Raw genomic sequence first — 13,069 nt, 5'->3', positions numbered from 1 at the left:
TTACAAGCATTCAAGCAGCAATAATAGTAGAAGTAAGCACTATTTAATTGAAGATCGCTTTCTATTGTAAAGGTTACTGAGGGAAGAATTCAATGTCAGGCAAAAAATGTTGTCTGGTGTCATCTAACAGAGAAAGGGTTGTTTAACGTGACATAAATATATTACACTGGATTTACAAGTTACATTCGCTGTCAGAGATTATTTGGAGTTTTTACCAAGTCGTTCATCTATATTATCTTTGGCGAACATTTTCCCTACCTGGAACAGGATTACCATAATATATTCTTACAAATCCTGACAAGCTGTAAGACAAACAACGTTCACTCATAGGTTCTATCAACTTTGGGAACAAGTCGAAGTCTGGTGAACTCATGTCCGGACTTTAGGGATTAACTACAGTTTAATTCTGAATCGCTAATATCAGCTGGATAAGATATTGCACTCGTAGATTGTTCGTTGATTGTTGGCAGTGTAGGAAATTCACTAAATCATTAATACTTTGTAAATGAATTGCAAAAGAGAGGTTAAAAGATGTATTCTTCCTTGGTAATCACATAAAGTCTTTAAATAAAATTACATGGGATTATACTTAAACTTTCAGAGTAAAGAGTCGCGCTCTGACGGTCTCAAACGCTACAAACCGCTGTATTATTTATTCGAGTGACAGAATTAAATTTATTTCAGGAGAGCGATATGACTTCGTACTGCACGCAACAAGAGATGTTGGCAATTACTGGGTTCAGGTGAGAGGTATGGACAGATGTTATTCGAACGATATCGTTCAGATGGCGATACTTCACTACGAAGGTGCAGAGAGGCATGAACCCAAATCTCCAAGGCCAAGTGTGTCCAACTACAAATTCAATGGAGTTGTAAGTGAAGTCATTACTAAGCTATTCTTTAAAAGGTATTGTGAGGAATGTTTTACATGAAAGTAGCAAAATTACATTTGTATTACAGTTATAAAGGCTCTGCCACGATGTTATCCTATGTGAGCATATCTGTATATGCAATACAACTTGTCAGTATAAAATTATTAAATTAAGTCACATTCCAAATAGTCACTAACGTCACAAAAGTTCTTTCGTAATAAGGAGTATATGTATATGTATATATGCAATGGGATTCGTTAGAATAAAATTAAGCTATTACATTAAGTCACATTCCAAATAATCACTAAGGTCATAAAAGATTTTTTTTGTAATAATGATCATATAATTACATGCAATAGGACTTGTCAGTATAAAATTATTAAATTAAGTCACATTCCAAATAATTACTAACGTCATAAAACTTCTTCTATAGTAATAAGCATATAATTATATGCAATAGGATTTGTCAGTATAAAATTATTACATTAAATCACTTTCGAAATAGTTACTAACTTCACAAAAGTTTTTTTGTAATAATGAGCATATAATTATATACAATAGGATTTGTCAGTATAAAATTATTACATTAAGTCACTTTCCAAATAGTTACTAACTTCACAAAAGTTCTTTTGTAATAATGAGCATATAATTATATGCATTAGGATTTGTCAGTATAAAATTATTACATTAAGTCACTTTCCAAATAGTTACTAACTTCACAAAAGTTCTTTTGTAATAATGAGAATATAATTATATACAATAGGATTTGTCAGTATAAAATTATTACATTAAGTTACTTTCCAAATAGTTACTAACTTCACAAAAGTTCTTTTGTAATAATGAGCTTATAATTATATACAATAGGATTTGTCAGTATAAAATTATTACATTAAATCACTTTCCAAATAGTTACTAACTTGACAAAAGTTCTTTTGTAATAATGAGCATATAATTATATACAATAGGATTTGTCAGTATAATATTATTACATTAAGTCACTTTCCAAATAGTTACTAACTTCACAAAAGTTTTTTTTTTGTAATAATGAGCATATAATTATATACAATAGGATTTGTCAGTATAAAATTATTACATGAAGTTACTTTGCAAATAGTTACTAACTTCACAAAAGTTCTTTTGTAATAATGAGCTTATAATTATATACAATAGGGTTTGTCAGTATAAAATTATTACATTAAGTCACTTTCCAAATAGTTACTAACTTCACAAAAGTTCTTTTGTAATAATGAGCATATAATTATATACAATAGGATTTGTCAGTATAAAATTATTACATTAAGTCACTTCCAAAAGAGTTCCTAACTTAAAAAAAAATTATTTTGCACTAATGAGCATATATATATAAATAAATATATATATACTGTATATATATAAACTGTATATATATACTGTATATATATATATATATATATATATATATATATACTCCTGGAGTTTGGGATCGTGTTCGCAGATCAATGAGACATCGATGTGAGGTCTGTATTCAAGCAGGAGGTGGACATATATATATATATATATATATATATATATATAGGGTGTTTAAAAATACGGGGTATAATTTCAGGTATGTATTTCCCACATGTAGACAATCAAAATAGTTCATTACAACATGTGTCCGGAAATGCTTTATTTCCGAGTTATGGCCTTCACAACATTGAAATTCACCGGAACGTTTTTCTTTCCGCAGATCGTTGCCGTCAAAGGAGACATTAAGAGGGCACTCTGACAGTTCATTCCGAGGCGAAGGTTACATTGAGTGTTGTGTAGGCGTTAGACTGTGCGACGTGTATTCAAATCAAGAGCTGGCAGAGATACACTTCATGTACGGTAAGGTGGACGTCGTTTGTACCAGGAGAGGTACCCACAGCGACAATGTCCAGATCGGAAGACATTTGTACGTCTTCATTACCGTCTGTGCGAGTATGGAAAATTTAACTCTCCTGGTTTGGGAAGGGGACGACCAAGATCTACAACTCCAGAAGTACAGGAGGAGATTCCGGAGGCTGTGAACATGACTCCTTCTATCAGCACACGAAGGGTAGCGTTGCAAGTCAGTGTTCCTCATATGACTGTCTGGAGGCTGTTGAAAGAGTATCAATTGTATTCTTATCATTTGCAACGTGTATAGGCCCTGTCACCAGCAGATTACCCTGCACGAGTTAGGTTCTGTCAGTGGTTCTTGCAGCAGTGTGGTGTAAATCCGAACTTTGCTGCCTTAGTATTAATTGCAGATGAAGCACAGTTCAGCATAACAAATTTCCACAATCAGCATGTATGGGCGTATGAAAACCCACGTGCAACTGTTCCATCTCATCACCAGGTGTGGTTCTCCCTCAACATGTGGGCCGGTATCATTGGTGATCGATTAGTTGGACCCCATGTACTTGTAAACAGACTTACGGGGCAGGCGTACACAAACTTCCTGGAAAACACCATACCTCATGTTTTAGAAGACACTCCACTGATCAATCGTCAACACATTCACTTCTTGCATGATGGCGCTCCTGCACACTTCAGTCGTACGGCTCGTCGGTACTTGGATCGAAGGTTTCCTGATCGATGGATAGGTAGAGGTGGCCCAATTGCTTGGCCTCCACGCTCACCTGATCTGAACCCTCTTGATTTCTACTTGTGAGGCCATTTAAAATCATTGGTTTATTCGTCTCCGGTGCCTGATTTGGAATCCCTTCGGAATTGAATTGTGGCATGTTCTGAGGACATACGCAATACTCCTGGAGTTTGGGATCGTGTTCGCAGGTCCATGAGACATCGATGTGAGGTCTGTATTCAAGCAGGAGTTGGACATTTTGAACATCTTCTGTAATTACAACGACCTGCGGAAAGAAAAACGTTCCGGTGAATTTCAATGTTGTGAAGGCCATAACTCGGAAATGAAGCATTTCCGGACACATGTTGTAATGAACTATTTTGATTGACTACATGTGGGAAATACATACCTGAAATTATGCCCCGTATTTTTTAAACACCCTGCGTATATATATATTGTCGACCTGGTTAGCGAGTTGGTATAGCGCTGGCCTTCTATGCCCAAGGTGGCGAGTTCGATCCCGGGCCAGGTCGATGGTATTTAAGTGTGCTTAAATGCGACAGGCTCATGTCACTAGATTTACTGGCATGTAAAAGAACTCCTGAGGAACAAAATTCCGGCACATCCGGCGACGCTGATATAACCTCTGGAGTTGCGAATATATATATATATAAAATAGAATTTGTCAGTATGAAATTATTACATTAAATTACTTTTCAAATAGTCACTAACGTCACAAAAGCTGTTTTGTAATAATGAGCTTATATTTTGCAATAGGATTTGTCAGTATAAAGTTACTACACTAAGTCACTTTTCAAGTAGTTACTAACCTCACAACAGTTGTTTTGTAATAATGAGCATATATATACACACACACACACACAATAGGACTTGTCAGTATAAAATTATTGCAATAAGTCACTTTCCAAATAGTCACGAAAGTAAGAAAAGTTCTTTTGTGATAATAATAATATTTTAGCCTTACAACTAAAATGTCTTATATTATTAATATTTATATTTTCCAGAGACTATTTGTTATTAAACCTAGCAATCATAACATGATTATTACTAAACGTTTTTTGTAAATTGCAGATATAAAGCCTATATTGATAAAGCTACTTTATCCGAACCTTAATAATGAAGTTTCACTCGAAAAAATTATATACGTGACAGAGGCCTTGTTCCTTTTTCCTCGGATCTCTGTTGATATCTAATGCACTATACTGACTTTTTGGCTGAAAACAATACATTTATAGCGAAGGTATGATGTTCTAGGTTTTAAATCCGCTGAACGCAGCTTGCTTACCAGGTGAAAATGGAACATGTATCACACAACTTGATAATGCACTAAAAGTTCCGAAGATAATCTACACATTGGATCCGGATTTCAACATAGAGTTCAGATATGGATTATATGAACCTACAGTGAAGGAAGAGTTCTATAGTGACACATACGATGCTTATGTTCGTAAGTAAACAGATTTTAAATAAACCTGAAATAATAATAATAATAATAATAATAATAATTATTATTATTATTATAATAATAATGCACTATAAGTCCAATTCTGTATGAAATCCTTCACAGAAAGAGCTCACTTCTTTTGGTTCACCAATGTTGCACGATGCAGGCGCATTAGGAAAAGATCCATAATCGCGATAGTTCCACAAATAAGTAGGCATTGTTATACAGGGTGGAAGTGAAATAACCTTGCAGATTGAAAGGGACGATAGGGTACTCTGAAACGAATAGAAAACCTATATTACGTTTTGTGATTAAATTCACGTTTAATTAGAAAATTTATTTTTAAGTTTCAGTAGTCCGGCAACATCGCCGATAACACACACTTCTCATTAGACACACGTAAGAGGTCAAGGAACTCGGCGTGTCCCGCTAGATGAGCTGTTATCTGTCGCTGTGTTGCAACCAACTCGCTTCGTACAGTGGCTTCAATTAGAGGTTTTAAAATTAAATTTACACGAAAACCGTCCACGCTATTGAAATACGCCCGAGAGATAAATTATTATTCTTTATTAGATTTCCTATCGACATGGACAAAAACACGATTCTATTCGCAATAGTTGCCGAATAAGAGGTTCTTTCTCGTGAGGATGAACATCACTTCAAAAAATTATCCAAAATAGTTAATTTTTCGATAGACTCGTTACTTATGAAAGACCCTGTAGTTTACACTAGCATATAAAATTTCAGTCCGTTATCTGAAGTAGTTTCTGAGTAAATAGTTCCTGAATTTAGAACAATAAAATGATTTTTTTTCAATACTCTTCCTTTCTGTCGTTCCTGTATTAAAGCAATGAAAGATAATTTGTTTCTGTGGCCAGCTCACAACTCACTAATATTTGTTTATCACATGGTGCAAAGGACATTAGTCTATGTTTCATAAAGTCAGAGGAAAAAAATAATTTATGTATTCATATTTCAAGGGTTCAGAAGCATAGTGGGCCAAGCACTATTTACTAAACCGTAGAAAACAAGGGTTAAAATGAAGTTATTATCATAATTGAATGCAAACATATAGCAAGTAATATAAAATATACACATTGAAACTAAATGATATATCAATCTTCATTAAACTATGGTATTCACTTAACTTTAACCCTTGCTTTCTCCGTTTTTAATAAACGGCGCTTGGCCCACTATGGCTCTGAACCCTTCATTTATACACGAAAATACTGTTACCATCTCTACCCAGTGTTACTCACCGGTAATAATTACTTTTATTATTAATCGATGAATACTCATGGTCATTTTTTTTTCAGAAATCGGAGCAAACTTAACTCTGAGACCATTTATGAACAACATACAACAAACCATGCCGCCGTCTCCATTGGCCACTCAGTATAAAGACATTCCTGAAGACGTATTCTGTCCAAATGGAACGGACGGATTTCCCACGTGTCCTGAAAGCAGTCCTAATATATGCAGCTGTGTTCCTGTGATACGTATCCCCCTCGGATGCGTGGTACAAATGGTCCTCATAGATACATGTGAGTATACTTCTACTGGGGTGGTAAGCTTCACGTTTGCCGTTCAGGAAGAAGCCTTCCACCAAACCAACAACAGACTCAGAGAAAAACTTCGCCTTGCATTTATTACTCATTATGTTTTATTTAACTACGCTCGCAATTGCCGAGGTTATATAGGCGTCGCCAGTGTACCGGAATTTTGTCCCGCAGAAGTTCTTTTACAATCCAGTAAATCTACTGACATGAGTCTCTCGCATTGAAGCACACTTAAGGGGAGAGGATGGTATTTTTTTTAACTTTTTTCCTATGTGGTGTAAAATATTAATTTTGTGTATGTAGAGAGCTCATAGCTGTAGCAACTCAACCAAAAATAAATATTTTGAAAAAAAAATATACATTTGGGGGCCCAGATGTACTTGCAAAAGCATGCTCTAGAAACTTCTACGACAGAATTTTGATATTAGTCCCTACGTTTGTAAAATAAACAATTAAAATTTAATAACACTTTTCTGAATTCATTTCTTGCAAACAAACGGACGTAGTTTTAAAATGAAATCAATTAACTAACTTCTGTTACGGAGAAAAGTTTCCTAATAGTCTAAAGAATGTGTGTTCTAAATTTCATGCATGTATCTTTAATAGTTCAGAAATTATATTCATTTTTGTCTGGCAATGTAGCAAAAAAATGAAGTTACCGTAAACTGATAAAAGGGGGCGAGTGATTTAAAAATCCATAGCGCAGGAAGTTTACAAATGGCGTCTCAACATCCGATAAGGGCACAAATACCCACTAAATATTATGCTACGCATTCTACACATATCACAGAGTATTTTGAAGAATAATTTTTTTTTTTTAATTTACTCATTTTTTACCAAAAAATACTATCCTCTCCCCTTAAATGCCATCGACCTGGGCTGGGATCAAACCCGCAAACTCAGGCACAGAAGGCCAGGACTCTACCGACTGCATCACCAAGGCCGACCTTGCATTGTTGAAATGCTTATAATGTCCTCAGTTCTTGAAGCTGCTTCATGTAGCCTACTTATTTACCCTGATAAGAACAGCGATTTTCTTTCGAATTCTAAGCCACCCATAATAGGATGATACGTCGAGCTCTTCCCTGAAGCTGGACTGCCTTCACTCTTGAATCTCATTCTAAGTTTCAAGAAACTGGAAAAGCCTTATTTAATATACATATTATACATTAAAATCCAAATAATTTTGAATTATATTCTTATAGTTATGAAACAAAAGGTATGAATTTTTTAAGATTGTTTGAACCAAAATGCAACATTGCTACAGAATTTAATCATAGTAGTAATTTAGGCCCAAGAATATATAACAAATTTATATTTAAATATCCTAATCTTGTTAATTTTAATAGTTCTAGTATTAAATTTAAAAAGTTATGTATGGATTTTATAAAAATTGAAAAATTGTAATTTTAAATTTATACATTCTTATTGCGTAATAGACATAAGACAAATTGTATTATATACTTCTTAATTGAAATTGAGGAATCCGCCCCTGAGCACGAGTTCCACTCTTTCAGGGGCGAGCTAAAGCTTTTCTGTATGTATTATATTTTATGTTACAATGATTAGCTAAATAAATAAATAGATAAATAAATGGATGGATGGATAGATGGATGGATAGACAGGCAGACAGACAGGATAAGACAGGATTAGATAGATAGATAGATAGATAGATAGATAGATAGATAGATAGATAGATAGATAGATAGATAGATAGATAGATAGATAGATAGATAGATAGATAGATAGATAGATAGATAGATAGATAGATAGATAGATAGATAGATAGATAGATAGATAGATAGATAGATAGATAGATAGATAGATAGATAGATAGATAGATAGATAGATAGATAGATAGATAGATAGATAGATAGATAGATAGATAGATAGATAGATAGATAGATAGGCAGACAGGCAGGCAGACAAGATAGACAGACAGACAGACAGACAGACAGACAGACAGACAGACAGACAGACAGACAGACAGACAGACAGACAGACAGACAGATAGATAGATAGATAGATAGATAGATAGATAGATAGATAGATAGATAGATAGATAGATAGATAGATAGATAGATAGATAGATAGATAGATAGATAGATAGATAGATAGATAGATAGATAGATAGATAGATAGATAGATAGATAGATTTGACATTCAAAGCTCAACAGAGAGTGTAAAATTCCAACATAAATGACTTTCGCTTACTTAGAAAAAGCCTTCGATAGAGTTAACTTAATAGAGAAATTACGTCGAAAATTTTAAAGAGGAAAGCTTTCCAAATTATTTGATAAGAACAATACGAAGCTTGTACACTAACACTAAAATATGTCTAAAATGATAACTAAATTCAGTAATTATTTTAGATAACACAAGAAGTAAGACAAGGGTGTTCATTATCGCCTGCTCTCTCTTCTTCTTCGTCAGTACTTTCCTTCTCAGGAGCTCGCCGTTTTGAGCCTCCACAGACCTCGGTCATTCCAATCACCAGCTACCAGACCTCTTTCTTCCATGGCTCTAATTATTATTAATATTGATTTGATAGTTATTATGAAATGTTATTACTAATACTATTCTTAATTATAACAATGAGGTGCCATCGGCGTGGCTCAGTTGGTTAAGGCGCTTGCCTGCCGGTCTGAAATTGCGCTCGGGCGGGGTTCGATTCCCACTTGGGCTGATTACCTGGTTGGGTTTTTTTCCGAGGTTTCTAATCGACGATAAATAACCTCGTAGTTGATACAGCGTCGTTTAGTAACCAACTAAAAAAATGAGGTATTAAATATTATTTGTAAAAAATAATGCACTTACGGTACAATTCCTTTCATTAGAGCATTTCACTTTGTTCACAATGTTTTATTTTTTCTGTTCATTAACTTCTTTCTTTAACAATCAATTAAAAAATTAAATACCTGACCTTAAATTTTAATGAATAGATTACATTGCTTAAATATATCGTTCCTCAAACATATAAGTCTTAATTATATTCCTTTGCAAAAATTAAAATATACTGAATTACGCCTTTCAATCACACAACCCCCTTTTTGTCTCCCTCCTATCCCTGACGCGTCCACGGAACAGTTAAAGTTTAATGAACAGGGAGCGAAACTTGTTGCCCGATGAAACAGATTTGCTGTTACTTTACTGTTGGTAGGCCTATGAGTTTGTTTACTTGCGCGTGAGCAGTCATGGTCAGTGGTGGAGAGGGATATGCAGAGACCACAGATTTCCGCATAATGACCTGAAGTGTACAATGAATATAATTTCTAATAATTCTTAGATTACTACACTATAATCACAGTCTAGTATATAGAGTCACGAAGCTCAATACGTAGTACATATACATCCATAGATAATTGCTAACCACTAGGATCGCTACTATCGTCTCATTACAGATAATGCGAAATATTACCTGCACAGTCTATTGTTCCTAGTACCCTCATAAACTCAAGCTACATGACTGTATACTAGACTGTGCTAAATGTAGGGAAGTCGGTGCGCACACTAATTAACCATTTCAGTTTGGACTTAAAGACTGAAATGTAAGAATTATTTAAGCATTTTAGTAAACTGGTAATTCTGAAAATTAAAAAATACGAGTTACACGATTCATATTCAATGTTTGTAAATTTAAATGAGTTAGTCAACCCAGAAAACATTGTACAGATAAATGTTAATAGTGTTAATGCACTCACAGAAAGGGTTAAAACAATGAGTTAGTTCAAGAATATAGAAAGTGTAGCATTTGTTACTTTGAAAGAAAAAGTTAGAAACAATCATCCAACACTTCCAATGTTAAAGTTGACATGATTGAAGCATTACGAGCTCTTGTTGAATTATTCTGAATTTACACCTGCTATGTTGAAATGTGTCTGCGTTCCTTGTACATTTGTTCAATAAGTTGAGTATGAAACCTTTTTTTATTATAATTTTGACGCCTAATGCGTAATATAAGAGTTACTTTTTACGTAAATATCTCTCTTCAATTTATACGCGAATTTTTGGAATTATTTTACAATTAATTAGGAATAAAACGCGAAATGTAATATTTATATAACGATTTCTTTCGAAGTTAATACGGAAATCTGTAGTCTCTAGCTCATTATGTAAGTTACTCTTTGCAGTTGATACAACGTCGTAAAATAACCAATTAAAATAGTTACTCGTAAAGCAAGTAAATAGTAAACAACAAAGGCACAGCAGTTAAACGGAGCACGATCCACGCCGCCTTCTATTGTACACAGTAGAGGGACTCTAGAACACAGTTAACCTGAAACCACTTCCCTCTCTCCAATCGGGAAACAAGTTTCGCTCCCTGGTAATGAAGAAAGTATTGAAAAACACAATTTTAAAAATTGTATTAAGCTATGTCTTTATATTGTTATATGGTTTCGAAATACGGACATTGACGACCCAACAAAAGAAATGAATTGAAGCGGCAGAAATGTGATTATTCAGACCTCTTAAGGGATATACCCTTCAGTAATACGAAAATAGGAGACGAATTAAATAATTATGGAGAATATTGAATGTGATTAGTTAGATCTGAAATTAATCATTGAAGTTCAGTTTTATTTTTCAGAGTAAAACTGGAAATAAAAATATATCTGAACAACATTAATAGAGTACAGAAATGGCCAATTACTTATTTTGCAGTTTTCGACGCACTCAGTCACCCTTTCCACCTGCACGGCAACGGGTTCTACGTCATATCCGAGGGATATCTGCCCAAGCAGCTGATGAATGCCAAGGATATTAATGGTCTTCTGAGGACGAAGAGACTTCCGTTTCCGAAATATCCGGTTCTGAAGGATACGGTAGCAATACCTGCTTTAGGATACGCAGTACTTAGATTCATCGCCAACAACCCAGGTAACTTCATTATCTATTGTAGACGCAGTGGTTCCCAAAATGTTTGAAGGCACGATTCACTCACAATTTACTAATTCGGCCCAAAACCCTGCTAGTTACAACTAATTCGGCCCCAAACTGTAAACTAATTCGGCCCCAAACTGTAAACTAATTCGGCCCCAACCCCTGGTAGTTACACCTAATTCGGCCACAAACTGTAAACTAATTCGGCCCCAATACCTGCTAGTTACACCTAATTCGGCCACAAACTGTAAACTAATTCGGCCCCAACCCCTGCTAGTTACACCTAATTCGGCCACAAACTGTAAACTAATTCGGCCCCAACCCCTGGTAGTTACACCTAATTCGGCCCCAAACTGTAAACTAATTCGGCCCCAACCCCTGGTAGTTACACCTAATTCGGCCCCAAACTGTAAACTAATTCGGCCCCAACCCCTTGTAGTTACACCTAATTCGGCCCCAAACTGTAAACTAATTCGGCTCCAACCCCTGGTAGTTACACCTAATTCGGCCCCAAACTGTAAAATAATTCGGCCCCAATACCTGCTAGTTACATCTAATTCGGCCCCAAACGGTAAACTAATTCGGCCCCAACCCCTGCTAGTTACACCTAATTCGGCCCCAAACTGTAAACTAATTCGGCCCCAACCCCTGGTAGTTACACCTAATTCGGCCACAAACTGTAAACTAATTCGGCCCCAACCCCTGGTAGTTACACCTAATTCGGCCACAAACTGTAAACTAATTCGGCCCCAACCCCTGGTACTTACACCTAATTCGGCCCCAAACTGTAAACTAATTCGGCCCCAACCCCTGGTAGTTACACCTAATTCGGCCACAAACTGTAAACTAATTCGGCCCCAACCCCTGCTAGTTACACCTAATTCGGCCCCAAACTGTAAACTAATTCGGTCCCAACCCCCGCTAGTTACACCTAATTCGGCCCGAAACTGTAAACTAATTCGGCCCCAACCCCTGCTAGTTACACCTAATTCGGCCCCAAACTGTAAAATAATTCGGCCCCAACCCCTGGTAGTTACACCTAATTCGGCCACAAACTGTAAACTATTTCGGCCCCAACCCCTGGTAGTTACACCTAATTCGGCCCCAAACTGTAAACTAATTCGGCCCCAAGCCCTGCTAGTTACACCTAATTCGGCCACAAACTGTAAACTAATTCGGCCCCAACCCCTGGTAGTTACACCTAATTCGGCCACAAACTGTAAACTAATTCGGCCCCAACCCCTGCTAGTTACACCTAATTCGGCCCTAAACTGTAAACTAATTCGGCCCCAACCCCTGCTAGTTACACCTAATTTGGCCCCAAACTGTAAACTAATTCGGCCCCAACCCCTGGTAGTTACACCTAATTCGGTCAAAAACTGTAAACTAATTCGGCCCCAACCCCTGCTAGTTACACCTAATTCGTCCCCAAACTGTAAACTAATTCGGCCCCAACCCCTGCTAGTTACACCTAATTCGGCCCAGAACCGATGCCTGATTATTAGTACAGATTATATACAGTGAATACTTTAATAAATACAGATCTAAGTGCCACCTTTGTGAATTTTGTGTTTTTACCAGAATAACAATTTTGTACCCAGCCCTATAAAATAAATAAGAATCGAAGTTCAGGCTCATTCTTTTATTGTTGTATTAGGTGTTCATAGAAGACGGGAGTGTATATGTGCGTAATTTCAACGTACAGGGACATCATTTTATTTTT

General features: G+C 35.8%; 1 protein-coding gene across 1 annotated transcript in view; it reads left to right on the top strand.

The window, feature by feature from the left end:
- The window catches only part of LOC138701446 (uncharacterized), a 48,299-nt gene that overhangs the window by 31,535 nt on the left and 3,695 nt on the right, over nucleotides 1-13,069 (top strand). The window contains exons 9-12 of the mRNA XM_069832068.1: nucleotides 602-872; nucleotides 4,717-4,909; nucleotides 6,223-6,450; nucleotides 11,128-11,343. Of these exons, the coding sequence (XP_069688169.1) occupies nucleotides 602-872; nucleotides 4,717-4,909; nucleotides 6,223-6,450; nucleotides 11,128-11,343 (908 nt within the window). The remainder of the gene's footprint in view (nucleotides 1-601; nucleotides 873-4,716; nucleotides 4,910-6,222; nucleotides 6,451-11,127; nucleotides 11,344-13,069) is intronic.

This window comes from Periplaneta americana, chromosome 1 (genome assembly GCF_040183065.1).
Source record: "Periplaneta americana isolate PAMFEO1 chromosome 1, P.americana_PAMFEO1_priV1, whole genome shotgun sequence".
Classification (NCBI taxonomy): domain Eukaryota; kingdom Metazoa; phylum Arthropoda; class Insecta; order Blattodea; family Blattidae; genus Periplaneta; species Periplaneta americana.
This window is presented reverse-complemented; position numbering and strand designations above follow the sequence as displayed.